This window comes from Saccostrea cucullata, unplaced genomic scaffold, assembly GCF_032062105.1.
Source record: "Saccostrea cucullata isolate Sc308-1 unplaced genomic scaffold, CSIRO_AGI_Scuc_v1 ctg6025, whole genome shotgun sequence".
In the NCBI taxonomy this organism is placed as follows: Eukaryota; Metazoa; Mollusca; class Bivalvia; order Ostreida; family Ostreidae; genus Saccostrea; species Saccostrea cuccullata.
In genome coordinates this window covers 1,142-18,262 of record NW_026933374.1, presented here as the reverse complement: position 1 = coordinate 18,262, position 17,121 = coordinate 1,142, and the positions used below count along the sequence as shown (strand labels likewise).

Sequence of the window (17,121 nt, the reverse complement as noted above, 5' to 3'; positions counted from 1 at the left end):
AAATTTAGTAGGCTTTTCTTTATCTGTCACTTTAAAATGAATGAAAATCTTTGTCTGCTGATTGTTTTGAAGTTAAGGTCAAGCCTTCATGATATTAGCATTCAATGAAGGCTGGCATTTTATATATAATACATTCCATGTTAAGTTGTTCTTAACTGCCTAAGTAAATACAAGGATCTTATTTACAGGTTTTTGGATATTCAGGATTTATCTTGAAATTTTAAGAATACAGTTGCTGTTGCTTATTCATCGTATATTTTTTAATCATTCCGTAAGCTGCATCCTTAATAATTCAACCCAATGGCGGGGCCCTTGCTAACTGGTCTGTTTTCTACTTAGAACACAAACATTCTGTTAACTTAATTCCATGCACTTTGAAACTCCTGATAAATCATCTAAATTTTCATAAGGCATAATTTGTGAGTTTACAGTTAATATCTATTTGCAAATATCGAAGTGATGTTCCACTTGGAGTGGAGAATTTGCACTTTTAAAAATGGCACCGGTTTTGATAATATTCTGTCACGTGAAATATCAAAATCATTAAAAAACGAGTTAGGCAGGATCAAGTCCAAAAGATTGAAATTCATTGCTTCTGACTCTGACCAACCTCACCAAGATATAAAGATTCATATGTAATTTCCCTCCTTTTTTCATCCATACTTTAATCACCTGCACTGGTCATAGATCTAAGGAGAGTTACATTATGAAGTAACCCTACGAAACTCCTATAGAATTGGTCCAACTTTCGAAAAGGGGAAGGCGCTTTGCTGCTGTCTATATCTGTTTGTCATCAATCCACCAACAGTTTCCGTTCATTTTATAAGCAGAGGTTGCATATAGCAATATGAAATATGGTATAAATATTAATCATGAGAATATCTATATCAGGTAATGTTTCGAATCGATGGATCAAATTTTGACAGAATATACATATATTGCAATGATATTTGGTATACTTTATTTTTTTAACAAATATCTAGGACATTTGCTCTATACAATAAAGCAATTTTTGACAGAGTTATGTCTCTTGGCCTTGGAAAATTCCTTTTATTTGTATTTTGTAATATTTGTAGTTTACATTCATTGTGGGGGGATAATTGCTTCATAAACATATCGTTGATTCCGGTGTTACTGTGGTGATTATGAATGTATTTCATTTTTATAAAAATATATTTTTATTTATTATTATATTAGAATTTGATACACAAGTTGCTTATATAAAAATGCATTTAACTTTCTAACAAGTACACACCAGTATACAGTCTCTGAGAATTTTTATTTTTCCCACGAGACAGTAGTAATATTTTTGGTCCCCTATAAGTGAACTTCGCATTGAAAATCACTAAAATCAATGTAAACAATTTCACGCGAAGGCGTTGTTGTAAAATTGTAATAGAAGCTCATGGCCTAGTCATGTAAAGCATGTCTCTTCTCTTTTAACAAAATTTGGAGTTTATTGGAGTGTGACCAGTCGGCAGGGGATGCTCTTTCCTCCATTGCACCTGATCCCATCTCTGATATTTTGGAGGTCCGTGTTTGCTCTGCTCCTATTTCGTGTTGTTTTATGGACATTGATATTGAATACTGTTCATTATCTCTTTATCCTTCATACATAAAATTATGCCTATATATGCAGTTTTATTCTTCAGCTAATGTCACAGGAACTTCAGATACTTCAAAGTCGTCTGCAAATGGCTCTAGAACTCTTGTCCGGTGTATCCTGGTCATGGTTATAAGAACATATTTTGGACTTTAAACAGACAAACGAGGTCACAGAATCTAAAGAAAAAACGGTGCCTTAGAATGTACCTGGAAAAAAATTGATATTCGAGCATTGTTAATTCTCATTTTTTATCTTATTTTTTCAGACTAAAAGATCGACAATGAAGAGCTTTGAATATTCTGATATCTATTTTAGAAAATGTATTTATATGTATTTAAAATTTGTGTATATTATTAAATGAATCCCTTTTTATTTCATTTTTATTAGCTCTTCTGAGCCAAAGGCTCAAAGAGCTAATGCTATGGCCATTTGTGCGGAGCATGTGCGTCGTGCGGTGTGCGTTAACTTTTTAGAATATGGGCCATAACTCAAGAACCCCTTGGCCAATCAGTGTCAAATTTGTCACAGGGTATCCTTGGCCCAAGGGCTACCATTTATACTAAAATAAGGGTTGGGACCATAAACAAGGGGAGATAATCAGGAAAACAAAACCAAAAGTACTGGTTGCAAAAAAATCTTCTCCAGAACCACGAGGCAGATTTTCACCAAACTTACATACAATGATCCGGATATGTTGAAGATTAAAAATTGTTCAAGGCCTGACCCTGGGGCAAAGGGCGTGGTCTCAAGGTCACTTCAAAGTTGACCTAAATTTACAATTAATGAAAATGTCTATATTTTGCTTACTATAAGGACTAGGATCATCATATCTTGTTAGTTGATGCATCTTAGGACTTCATCATCATCACACTCAAAAGTAGGTCATGATGACCTACTTTTAGAATTTTGCGGGCATTTGTTTTCAAATTGATTTGAAGGCATATTTTTGGACACTTTAAGGCCCATGATCATCAAACTTTGTCAGTTGATGCATTTTGGGTCCTTGAACAACGTCAACTTAAAAGTAGGTCACCGTGACCTACTTTTTGAACTTTATGACTTATCCTTTTTAAAACATTTCATCCCATTATTTCAGACACTGAGAGGGTTAGAATCATCAAATCTTGTTAGTTGCTGCATCTTGGGACCTTAAAACATATTTTAGTAAAAGTAGGTCACTGAGACCTACTTTTAGAATTTTGCAGGCATTTGTTTTCAAATTGTTTAAAAGGCATATTTTGATTACCTTCAGACCAATGATCATCAAACTTGGTCAGCTGATGCATCTTGGGACTCTGAAAAATGTCGACCAAAATGTAGGTCACTTTGACCTACTTTCGACATTTTATGGCTATATTTCAGTATCTGAGTTATTTATTGGGTTAGAATCATCAAACTTTGTGAGTTGATGCATCTTCGGTTTTCGGAGAGTGACGACCAAAATGTAGGTCACGGTGACCTACTTTCAATGTTTTATTGCTATATTTATGTATCTCCAGTACTTATCGGCTTAGAATCATCAAACTTTGTCAGTTGATGCATCTTGGGTTTTCGGAGAATGTCGACCAAAAGGTAGGTCACAGTGACCTACTTTTGAATATCTCGTGTATTTATTGGCTTAGAATTATCAAACTTGGTCAGCAGATGCATCTTAGGCCTCTGATAAATGTCAACCAAAATGTAGGTCACGATGAACTACTTTTGACATTTAATAGCTATATTTAAGTAACTCCAGTACTTATCGGCTTAGAATCATCAAACTTTGTCAGTTGATGCATTTTGGGTTTTCGGAGAATGTCGACCAAAAAGTAGGTCAGGATGACCTACTTTTGACATTTTATGGCTATATTTAAGTATTCTCTGGTACCTATTGGCTTAGAATCATCAAACTTTGTTAGTTTATGCCTCTTGGGTTTTCAGAGAATTTCGGCCAAAAAGTAAGTCATGGTGACCTACTTTTGAATATCTCAGGTATTTATTGGTTTAGAATTATCAAACTTTGTCAGCAGATGCATCTTGGGCCTCTGATAAATTTCAACCAAAATGTAGGTCACCATGACCTACTTTTGACCTTTAATCGCTATATATAAGTATCTCCAGTACTTATCGGCTTAGTATCATCAAACTTTGTCAGTTGATGCATCTTGGGTTTTCGGAGAAAGTCAACCAAAAAGTAGGTCACGATGTCCTACTTTTGACATTTTATGGCTATATTCAAGTAACTCCGGTACTTACTGGCTTAGAATCATCAAACTTTGTTAGTTTATGCCTCTTGGGTTTTCAGAGAATATGGACCAAAAAGTAGGTCACGGTGATATACTTTTGAATATCTCAGGTATTTATTGGCTTAGAATCATCAAACTTTGTCAGTTGATGCATCTTGGGTTTTCCAAGAATGTAGACCAAAAAGTAGGTCAAGGTGACCTACTTTTGAATATCTCATAATACATATTGGCTTAGAATCTTCAATCTTAGCTTGTCTATTAATGCATCTTGAGTCCTCAGAAAACTTCATTCTTAAAGTAGGTCACCGTGACCTACTCATGTTTCTTTTATAGCTTTATTAAAATATCTTCAGTCCTAATTGGCTAAGAATCATCAAACTTTTTATCAGTTGATGCAACTTGGGTTTTAGGATACTTAGGGTTAGAGGCTTCAAATACAAGTGATAGGTTGTACAATTTATCAGAAGAGCGATTCAAGGCCCTTGGGCCTATTGTTAATCATGGGTAAGATACTGTCTTCCTATTTCACACAAAGTATTAAAAATAATGTGTGATACAATATAAATATATTTGTCAGTATATTTGAAAATAATTCTAAGGAATTTAATCAATCAAAAATCCTTAAAACAACACAACTGCTTTATGACAAACTATACTGTATAATTTCATTTCTTTTTGTACTCCCCTTTCATAAAGTGGGAGGGGGGTATTAATTTCGGTCTGTCTGCCCGCCATAATTTATATTTTTCTGTAACACCTTCGTTTCTGCGAGATATCTAGCTTTTGAGATAGAATTTTACACTTTATATAGCCTAAGGAAGTTACCTATTTTTTTTTAGAGCCCAAAACGTAAAGATTATTAATTCTGTCATTTCCAAGTGATATACATGTATCGAGAAGCCTATGAGTTTTTTCACTGAAATTTTGTACTATAACTTCCTATGTGTTTAAAGATCCCAATTTCGGAGGTGAAATTGTTAAACTATCAGGTCAAAAATTCATTCATTCTGTTAGTATGTTGTTTAATTTTATACAATCATTTAATTTGACCCACCAATCTCTTCTGAAAGTGTTCACCCCCACCCCACCCCCAAAATCGCGCAAACTCGTCTTTTTTAGTTGGGAACACAAATTCTTTTAATAATCTTGTTAAATATGTTTTCTGTGCACTTGTCTTCATATAAGGTTCAGAAAGAGATCACAGGCATGAAAGTTTGATAAACACGTTAATTTAAAGAATCTCCATTTGCTTTTGTCATATGAAAACACTGCTCAATCACAGTAGGTATTATAAAAGAGAATCTGGTACATGTAAAGAATAGCATAGAAAGTTTCTCAGCTGAGCAATGTGAGCCTCTTGTTAACTCGTTTTAGAGCCGGTTCCATATAAATAACAGTTCAAATTTCAGTCGACCTTCAGATATAACTGACTGGCCTAGTTTTATTCTGTGTTTAAAGCAACGAACACAAATGCTTAATACATGATTTTACTGATACTCTTCTGATCGTCACCACTCGGAAGATTTTAATTCACAGTAACTTTCATTTAATGGCGAACTCTTGAGATAAGTGATATTTCAATGATCCCGTATCCTTATCCACTTCATGTTTAGTGTGGAGTTAAGTACTAGGTATATCTGTTTAACTGCGTACTTAAATCTTATTTTATATCAGTCTCTTTATCTTACCTAAACCAACGTTTCTGAAATATTAGAAGTGAAGAGATTATCAACTTTATTTTAATACATATATACCTCGCAGCAGAGTAGTAATTTGGTATTTAAAAGTTATGTTTATAATACGAAATAGAAGGAAGTGTAGGTCAATGATTTAAAGTCAACCAAGAAGGTTGATATTTTTAAATATTTTAAGCAATCAAATTATTTTAGGGGATTTATTCAATTCTATAAAATTGTCTTAGCAATATAAATGATTGCAAAAAAAAACTTGACAGAAAATATTGAAATTATCAATTGTCTTATAAAATATTTGTTTTTTCTGTATTATTGACGGATTTCGCTGCTTACCAAATAAATGCAAAGAAAATAACGCGGATGATACCGTTGACATTAGGATCTCTCTCCTCCATCGCCTCTGATCTTTGTTTTCACGGGTCCGAGTCTGATCTTCCAACAATATGTTTTATGATGTTAAACTTTGATAACTGTTCCATACCCTAATATTTCACTTTTTTCTGTTATTTCGAACAGACCCCCCCCCCCCGATTTTTCTTTTGTTGCAAGTTCACAACATTTCAAACCTTTTCCGAATAATTTAATAACAGTTAAAATAATTATCAAAAATAAACCCCCTGAGCCCCTGCCTACGAACAGTCTTGTCGGGTTTTTGTTCATTTTAATTTAATTATGTTTTAATGTTTTTTTTTTTGTCAGACAATCTTTAAAAAAATGTTTTGTTGCCCTCTTAACTTGGGGTAAAATAATTGCATCAGTAGGTTCATTTAGGTGGGAATATCCTTTTTTTCAAAAATGTTCATCATATGTTTTGACGGAAATAATTTTTTTTAAAAATCGTTTCCTGCAATGTAAAAAAAAAGAAAAAAAATGACTCGCGCCATTTTTAGTCAGTCGGTCGAAAGAGGGCAACCAACAACTTTTTTTGGTGGTTTGTTTGCTTTTCGCTGTACCCCCTCCCATCCCCTTCTTCATAATTAACATTGATCGCTGGTGTACATATGGTAGCTCCTTAAAATGAATGAAAATATCTCAATTTTCATCTTAAGGGGTCCCGAGCCTCTGCTACAAATTTCATCAAGATAATTTGAAATATCTAATATTGATTTTCATAAACAGCAATAACATTAGAGCCACATGAAAAATAGTTTAAAGTATGAAGCGCTACTTATTTTTTTTCCAGAAATGCTTTTTATGTCAGATCATGATATGAAGAAATTTCAACACAGAGAGCAGAAAGAGTAACGGTTTATTATCACAGCATAAAATTTAAAATATGAGGTGTATATGAAATTAATACTTAGTATCATACCAATTAAGGGGGCCGACTATAGTTTCCACTGCGCAATATTTCGCGCATCATAGTAAAATGAAGCGTATTTACTGTTTTAATGCAACTTTTTTCACTTATTTATTAAAATTAAACAAAATTAAGAAATTATAGGTATAAAAATGTAATTACAATTTGATATAACTAATTTCTTAACCGATTTTGCAATTGATAGGTATGTTGACGTCGTTGCAGTGTGTTTTTGACGTTATGATAATCTGTAGCTCTTAAAGAAAGGGGTAATAAAAATATTATTTAAAAAAAGTAATAAACATACGCTCTTGAAATTTAAAACATAGAAATTTGAGAATATCTCCAATATTCTTATTATGTTTTCACGTGAATCCATTGTGTACGTCATATTTTGTAATACTCTATAAAATAGTAAAATTTGCTAATTTTTTTGTATTTTGAGATGCCCCTCTGGTAACAAGACGGTAGTATTTGTGTTTCTCACATATATTGTATAATATAGTAATACTCATCAAATATTATAGTTTGAACAAAATGTCTATTGTAGTATTTGTATAATTTGCTTTAAAGTGCTAAAAATTGGCATTTTCTCGTATAGTCCTATAGTAAATGTACCTGTATTTTGAGACGGTCCCTCAAAAATACCTGGACGGTAGATTTCCCTCAAACTCTGCATGTACACTGAAGTGAATGTAAATTATATATGGTACAAAAATGAAGAGTTTCGCTATTGTAGTTTTCACACAATAAAACTATAGTCGGCCCCCTTAAATGCATCTTACAAAACTTCATAAAGCGATGCTTCCTTAGTCAGAATATCACACTGTTGTATGTGGTTGTGAGAAAAGTACATCTGTATCACATCTGTGTTACCTTTTTCTAATTATTTGTCCATTAAAAAAATACTAATCAAAATTCTGTTTTATGTACTTGTAACTATAAACCATTTTTAAAATGGTCCCTAAGAAGTTAAAATTCATTCAATTAATAAGGCTTTTGAACTTGGTTTTAAATGTTTTATTGTTAAATATAATAAACAATTAGGAAGACTTAGGCAACAGAAATAGAAGGTAATGTTTCCATAATGTGATAGATTCAGCGAATTGAGTACTCAAAGGTTCAAATAGGAAACTCTGATAAAAAAAACTATGAGTAGTTATATTTTGTAATTTGCAAGTTATCTCTCTTATTATAAGGTCAAGACCCCTTAGAGATATTTCATCGCGATTTTGATCGGGTTGCGTTGTTCAATGCAAATCTAACGATACATGATCAATTAAAAAACAAAAATACGTTGAAGGCTGAAGATAATGACTTGTAAACTGGTGATTGATTAATTGTTTTTTACGTCCTGTTCGAGACCACTGGCGATTGAACCTTTTGTGCCAGCATGTACTGGGATATACGCAGTAAGATTCATTTCGTCATAATTCCTCTCCTCAAGTGGATTCCACATAGGGACATCAAGACTTTCGGTGTATACATATTGATCAACTCCTAAGTATGCAACTCTAAAACGATGTTTAAAAGTCAATGACCACCAAATGAATTGGTAATGCAGATGCACAAAATTGCAACGGCACATTTTAGCGTCTCAACACACACAAAAACAAATATTTTAGACTACCTTTAATACATGCGAGAAAAGAAAGCATAAAGAACATTAATAAAAGTCAAATGAAATAAGGTAACTTTGGAAAGTTCTTATCATTTGTCTTTTTCTGTGTTTAAGACATCGAAAATACAAATTAGTTAACTGTAAAAATAGAGAAAAAATACATTCGTGGCAAGTACTGTCAATCAGTGTGAAGAAAAATTGTCCTTTATGACAGATTATAGATAAAAAACCATCTATTTGTTAAAATAAAATACATGTACCAATTCGCAAAAGACTCGCATTTTCCTCTTTTTACCTAATTTTTCCTCATTAATTTATACAGATCTTAAAATCAAAACTCCCAGAACCATGGTAAAGAAGCCAAGGAAAGGTGTTGCATAGCCACCTAAAAATAAAATAAAAAGCCGTTCAGCTGAATTAAAACTACAACGATGTACGTAAACATATATCTAGAGAACATATCTTACATCTTGGACATTTTTATTTCATTCATATTTAGCCTTTGTCTATAATAAATGTTTATCACACTGGTATATCAGGAATTAATTTAAACAATTGAACGTTTTCCTAACAAAATACGGGATTTAATGTCGCAGCTTTTTGTAGAAAAGAAATACATAACCCAATTACGTGTATAATGTATTTATGCCCCAGTAATCGGAGATTCGGTGTATATAATTTTTGTCGTGTCCGTCCGTCAGTCTGTCTGTGTGTTCGTCTTCAAAAAATCTAACACTGCCAATAAACTTTGACTTCGTGAAGCTATGACTTTCATATTTCACATGCTTATCCCTTGTCACGAGACCATTCTTTTGGTATAACATATTTTGTTTGCATTTAAGAAAATGTTTTATCTCCGCTATGTTGCCATGGGGGGGGGGGGGGGAGAGAGATCAGTGTTTCACAAACATCTTGTCTTTTTTTCTGCAAAAGCTGCGATGTTAATTCCGTACTAACAACCAAAGTAAAACATTTTGTTGATATTTACATCTCTATGAAAATAAACATTCAAAGTAAAATTACATTTTTAATATTGTATTATACACGTATATGTCATTGTATGCATAATTGAGGGAACAGCCATGTTTCAAGAAATCTTTGTACGTGGCTGGCTTTGTATTCTTTGTGGACTGAATAACGATAATTGTCTTCATAAGAAATAACGGAACCTAGAGATACTGTGAGAAATGAGCTCACTAAATGACACCCCCGCCTCCCATATGAATATGATAGCAGTGTCCTTGTTTTGCTATGGAAAACCTAAAATATAAGTCGGATCAAAAGGTAAAATAAGAGGTGCACAATTGCATTATGTAATAAAGATTCTCTGAAAGTTTCATCAAATTTCATGAAGTGGTATCAGAGGATTGCGGGTAAGATAGAGAGTACTCCAAACCGTAACAGACAGACGGACGGACAATCCGATTACTATATACCCTCCCGCATTTCAAGCGGGGGGTAATAATAATATTCAGTGGATATAAATACTGTAGATTCCTAAATATACGCATGGAATTAATTATCGCCTAATTTCGCTAGAAGCACCACACGCGAAGTAAAATTACTCGCCTTTATTTTTATGGTGCTGAAATCCATTTAAAATCTTTTGAGCAACCGTCCATTCGTGAATTATTATTCTCGCGATTTGACGTTGAAGAGCCCATTCGCGATAATAAATATTCTCGAAAAATAGGGAATTTACAGTATCTGATGCTATACAGCTGTTACATATAAAAATCGTCATATTCTACCCACAGGCCTTTAGATCGCTTAGAAAAAAAATTGAGGTGTTGAAAAAAAATAAAGGTATGGAACTCTTCATGGGTTACCTACTTTCGCCAATAAATTTTATTTAAATCAAATGCTTTACAATTTTACTTTCTATCCATATCTATTCAAATATAAACAATCTTCATTACTACCAAAGTTCATTCCGTAATTCCTTATACTTCTCGAGATATTCTGAAATCAATTCCTAAATTGACAATAATTTTTCTACTCGACATCAGCTTGGGCCTTCACTAATTGTAAAGCGGGAACGACGGGACAAATTTTCCCCGGATTTGATTCTAAACTCAATGAATATTTGCTCATTTTCATTCAAGCTTTACAAGGTTTTTCTTTAATTTGATCATATGGTGTAACAAAGTCATAAACAACATTATAGCTGTCTAATTGTTTTGAAAATCGAAAGGTATATAATGCATTCCGGGAAAAATTCGTTCTACCATGGCTTCATTTACATTCATAATCAACATGGCGGTAGTTGTTGATGTAAACGTTTTCAAATTAATTTTTCGCGAAAGGAATATTATTACAGACTTAACGTTACAATCTGGAGCAAGAAGTTAACTTTAAATTGTTAAAAGATTTTGCAACTACTATGCAACTCTTCGTCGCACTTCAAACACCGTCTGTTTACATGGGAAATGACCAGGGGCCCAAGCTAATGTCGAGTAAAAGAAAGTAGGTCATTTATGAAATTGATTTCAGAATATCTCAAGAAATATATGGAATTTCGGAATGAGCTTTGGTAGAATTGAAGAATGTTTATCTTTGAATAGATTTAAATAGAAAGTAGAATTTTAGAGCATTAAAATAAAAAAATATTCTATTAGCGAAATTAGGTACCCAGTGTAAGAGTTCAGTACCTTTAATTTTTTTTTTACACAGACAATTTTTTTAAGCGATCCAAAGGCCTGTGATTCTACCTTTTGATGTTGTACAAAACTGAATCAAAGTCTCTTCCGCGGCCTCTAATGTGGGTGTGACGTCAATGTTACATTTCTTTCCCGCAGCCTCCAGGCATGTTATGTAAACATTGACAGCCCTGTAGCAAAAATCAAATAAAAGAGAATAAACAGAAAGTGAAAAGAAGCTTGAAACAAACATGATAGTTCCTTGTACATCCCCCCAATATAATTGTTTTATTTCGTGTAAACCATGGTTACCTGAAACTACATGTAGCTTGTGTGTTTCATGTCTGCCTTAACAGTATTTTTTTTTAAAAATGTCCAAACAATGGGCATTTGTGTTTATAACATACATCCAGTTTCTATTAATTCTCTTGATTTGAAGTGAGCAAATAGGGCATTCGTGTTTCTTAAATACATCCTGTTTTCATTAAAATCTGATGACAATTAAGTTGTTACAAGATAAAGGAAATTCCACTCTAAGAAAAGGACAGGAGAACAATTTAGGATGAATTTTACACTTCTACCTTAAAAGTGGCAACAAGAAGCAATTGTGTTTATCAAATACATCTTGGTCAATTTAAAATCCGCTAACTTCATTTCAACTATTACCCAAAGGTTTGTCCCTGTCGTTTTTAAAAACAATATAGATACAATATACGCTTTTATAAGGGAAAGGAAATTCTACTCAAGGAAAAGAAGAGAAGGGGGAAGGCTTTTCTGGTCTCCTTTATGATAGTGCCCTTCCTTAGAAGTAGACATAAATAGGGTATTTATGTGTGTCAAATACACTTTGACCAATTTAAAATCTTACATTTTTCATAACTTTTAGCCAAAATGTCCCCTCAATTAATACCTACGTGTACAATTAAGAACTCGACTCTAGAGGAGGAAATTTGGCTGTAGCGGTCGATTCTTTTTCCTATGGGGAATTCTTCTCTATAGTGTAGATTCATAGACAAGGGATGCTATATGTGTAAAATCCTACTCTAAAAATCATAAAAGGCTTATCTCGTTTTATTTAAAAAAATCACTTTCATAAAAAGGAGAGTGCATTGAAACAAGATAGACTTACTTGCATAATTTGCCCTGGTTTTGTCCGGCTACTGCTTCAGCGGATTCGTACTCTGTGGTACAGTCATTTACATCTTGACAAGTCTGTGCATCTATCCCTATGATATAAATTACATTTTCTTAATAGTTACACATTTGCTAGCGAACCTTGTTATGTCTTAATTATACCCCCCGCAAACGAAGTTTGGGGGAGTATATAGGAATCACCTTGTCCGTCTGTCTGTCTGTCCGTCTGTCTGTGCAATCGTGTCCGGTCCATATCTTTCTTACAGAGGGACATTAGAATCTACTACTCCACACTGAGATTGCTCATGACCTAAGGGTGTGTCATGACCTTGATCCAAGGTCATTTGGGGAAGTTCAAGGTCACTGGAAGAAAAATTTCATAATTGGTGTCCGGTCCATATCTTTCTTATGGATAAACTTGGTAGGTTTTCATTTCACACAAAGATTGCCCATGACCCAAGGGTGTGTCATGACCTTGACCCAAGGTCTTTTTCAGAAGTTCAAGGTCACTGGTAGATAAATTTCATAATTCGTGTCCGGTCCATATCTTTCTTATGGATAAACTTGGAAGGTTCTCATTTCACACAAAGATTGCCCATGACCGAAGGGTGTGTCATGATCTTGACCCAAGGTCATTTGGGGAAGTTCAAGGTCACTGGAAGAAAAATTTCATAATTCGTGTCTGGTACATATCTTTCTTATGGATAAACTTGGTAGGTTCTAATTTTACACAAAGATTGCACATGACCTAAGGGTGTGTCATGACCTTGACCCAAGGTCATTTAGGGAAGTTCAAGGTCACTGGAAGAAAAATTTCATAATTCGTGTTTGATACATATCTTTATTATGGAAAAACTTCTGAAGAACCCAGCGGGGGGTATTTTGTCCCGTTTGGACAGTTCTAGTTATTTTTAATACTAACATTCCCTCTAATTTATATCATAAAGAACTTTTTTTATCTATAATTTCGCTCCTACCCCTAATGTGTGTAACAATCTCTACCCGAATAAAAAGAAAATAGAAATCGTAATATAATAGAAACTCTTACTCTACAAGTAGCTACAGGTACTTAAGGTGGTGCACCATTAATTTCACTTTCAACTACTACTGACAAACAAGGAATTAAACGTTGAAAAAACTGTTAATGTATGATCCTACCTTCCTTGACAAGACTGACAGACAACAAAGCTGCGAGGATGGAAGCGATAGCCGGTACAGACATCTTGAAATATTTCTATAAATAAAAACATTTGTTAAGAAAATCAACTTGTCGCTGTTCACATCATCCGATCAAAATTTGTCCGTATGCTATAATTAGATCAACTCGTTGTGTGTCGTCGTCGTTAACTTTTCACATTTTCATCTTCTTCTCAAGAACCTTTTCCTAGTGCAAAACATTAACGACTTGTTTAAATTACTTCTGCGGGACCTTCTTTTCGATCCCCACATTCATTGTTTACGTTGTTGTTCTCATTTTAGCACTCAGTTTTTGACGGAGATTTGGGGACTTTAAAGCGTTTATAAGATTTTAATGATTTTCCTATCTTCTTGGCTTTAGAGAGCTTCAAAGCGTTTCCCTGTGAAATAGACAATATAGAAAAACGATAATGAAATCGAGAGGTAAAGATATTTTTTCTCCATATACGTCACAGGTCACATGGTGTGGAGGACCCTTAAGGGGGAGGAACACTAGTCAATGATATATTTTTTTTTCTTGCTAATCGAGGACTTATATTTGATTTATCTTCTAGTACTGATCCCTCGCCTAAGAATTAAATGGTCGAATGGACGTCATATTATACCGGTGCTGCTTTAACGTTTTTTATTATAAGGTATTACCGTTACTGTTAGCATTGAAATTAATGGAGACAGGATTTCCGAATTTTTTCTTCTAGACTTGGACCCTGTGTCAGAAAATTTAGAGGTAAGTATATCAAGCCTGATATGAAGTGTTTGAAACTCCAATAAATGTAGAAGTAAAAAGATATATTCTTAACCAATCATTGTACTGTTGTGTTTAAACAGTATAAATGTAATATATGCATATATATTTTAGCATGATATTTGAATATGAGTCCATATGTCAAACAATCCCATTCTTTTTGGAAAAGAATCCACCCTTTAATGATTAATAAAAAAAAGTCTAGAAAGACAATCAAATATTTCCATTATTTAAAATAATTAACGTTGGTTAATAATTTTCTCTTCATGAATTTTTTTTTTGTTACAAATGTGCCTGTCTTGTTTTTTTTTCATTTAAGGTTTCGTCAAAAGTCAACATGTCCAAATTTATTTTTACAACAGCTCCGAAACTATGTGAGGTATAAAGTTAGAACTTTTACAGTTTATAAATTTTTCATTGATTAACAGATAGAAAGTATCATTTGATAAAAAAAAAAATGGAAAAAAATATTGAGAAAATTTCTTTTTAAAATGCATATTTTTTCAAAAAATGCACCTAATTAATTCCGTGCTTTCATTGCAGAAACAAAATATGTGTATCAATAAAGGGCAAGTTGGACTTGGATAGCCTTTGGAAAGTTTTTTTCCCTGTTTATTTTATCCAAATGTTAAGACTTGAAAGCGAAAGTACATTGCAAATAGCGGATTCTATCGGGGTCTTGTCTTTATACATGTCATGCTTTCAATAACAGCCTTTCAGAGACCATTCACATTCAACTTGCCCTTCAATGATAAACATATATTATTTCTGCAACGATGGTTTTCACAAAAAGGACAGAATTAAGCAGGTGCATTTTTCTTTAAATATGCACATTTTCTAATACAAGTTTTCTCAAAAAATATCTTTTTAAAAATATTTGTTACCAAGTGATACTTTTTCTTTATTAAGGAAAGAATTGCACGGGTCCGTGAAAAAATTCTGCCCAATGAATTTTTCTCATTTTTACATATAACCTTCCTAATGTCAATGATATCATTATATCGAAGTATCAAGCATGGTCATCAGGCTTATAAGGAAGTTATGGTTGCCATGGTAACCACCATTTTTTAATCTTTTGATATTTATGAGGTGAATGTTTTATATTGCCATACATGCAACAAAATTGAAGCAAATTAAATATTTTCCTGCAGATATTTAATAATATGCTTTATATTTATTGAAAATAAAAATTGTTACGGAAACTATTGATAAATGTAGCAATGCCATTGATTTTGGGGGAAGTATTAATTGTAAATTTGCAGTAATATTTTCAACTCAATAACAGTTTTTAATAATAATAATCTAGACAAAAAATTACCAATGAATTTTCCCAAAACTAATATATGCTGTACTAGTCATTATAAGTGACTTAAATGGTTAAAATATGAAATAAAATTGTAATCAGATTAATTTTGAAGCTACACGCATTTCAGTACCACCCCCCCCCCTCCTAGAATATTAAAAGATTTCACAGATTTTCATATGATGGTTTGTTGTTGGACCTTAAATATGCATAATCTGTTTAAAGACAATAAAGGCCATATGTATAGATAAATAAATACTTTTTCCTCTGAAAAAAAATCTGGCAGCTGGTGCTCATTCTATATGTGAAACACAATGATTTACTTATCACCGACAGTGGTCACGAAAATAATTTTTTTTAAAACTAATCAGTTTTTCATCTCCATAATATTCATTTTGTTACTATATCAGTATAAATAAATAATATATTAAAAAAAACCAGTGTATACAGTCCTCAAAGGCCTTATTCTTCATGCTTTGAACAATCAGCAAAGATATTTCTACTTAGTGACCTGGAATTGGCAAGGGGGGGGGGGGGGTGCTCCTTTATAATTTTTCATGCGAGATGAATTACAATGAATTTGCATTTTAAAGAACACATTAAATAAAACCTGTTGAGAGGTAATTTTATAAAACTTGTAACTGCATTATATTTTTTTTAAATAAATGTATTCATCCATAAATAATCTTATTTTAATGCCAAAAATTATAGTAATAATTATTCTAAATATTTCACATTTACACATAGTTTTCCTTGAAACGATTCTTTTCAAGTAAGTACACTTCATTTTCTGCGCGAATCCTGCAAAGTAAAAATTAGTCCTGATCTGGATGAGCGACTATCTCCATTGTGACGTCATAATGTCACAATTTTAGTCGAACAGTGAACTTAAAGTAAAATAAAGATCTACTGTTTTGATTTGGTCCAAATAATCATTGATTGAAATAACTTTCCGTCACATTATGATATATGCTGGAGTGAAACATCTATATTCATGTCCATGTGATTAAAAATAAAACATTTTTCAAATGTATTCCCATAAACATGATGAGTTCTCATTTTAGTTTTTTTGACGGAGATATTTATTTATGTACATATTTTCCCAGGTATTCTTTCAGAAGAAAGTGTGTTGTGTTTCAATATAGAAAAACGGCGCATAAAACATTTTACAACAATACGTTTAGGTCATATATTTGTGCGGCGATCATTGAATGTTTACACGGTCAATGTCACTGCTGAAAATGCTAACCTAGATCTTATAGGAGAAAACAAAATTCTCCGGTGCTGCTTTATCGTTTTTTTAAAGATATGTACTTCTACATTAATGGAGTGGTCTTTTTCTCTTCTAGACTTGGACATGTCTTATCAAAATCAAGCCTGATATGTTCATTGTAATATTTATACATCTAGAATAAATCACGCCGTCTGATTCTGTAATATATGCATTTTTCAGCATTCGAAAAATATCTATACACAGATGTAGATCCTATGATACACAACAATCTTAAATAAAATTCTAATTTTAAAATGAGGATAATAAACCCCAAGAAATAAATTAAATTTATTTTTAATGAAATAGATTTCAATGTTCAGTTTATATATATTAACAGATAGAAAGTATCGTGATCAAAAAAAAATCGTAAAAAATGCACGTAGA

General features: G+C 32.7%; 1 protein-coding gene across 1 annotated transcript; it reads right to left on the bottom strand.

The window, feature by feature from the left end:
• Positions 1–8,442: 8,442 nt before the first annotated feature.
• Positions 8,443–13,885, bottom strand: LOC134238129 (uncharacterized). The gene is made up of 5 exons (XM_062720253.1): positions 13,766–13,885; positions 13,378–13,455; positions 12,215–12,311; positions 11,158–11,276; positions 8,443–8,831 (listed from the first exon to the last, which is right to left on the bottom strand). Exons 2-5 carry the CDS (start codon positions 13,439–13,441, stop codon positions 8,761–8,763), a joined length of 351 nt encoding a protein of 116 aa, XP_062576237.1. The 5' UTR covers positions 13,442–13,455; positions 13,766–13,885; the 3' UTR covers positions 8,443–8,760.
• Positions 13,886–17,121: the final 3,236 nt, after the last annotated feature.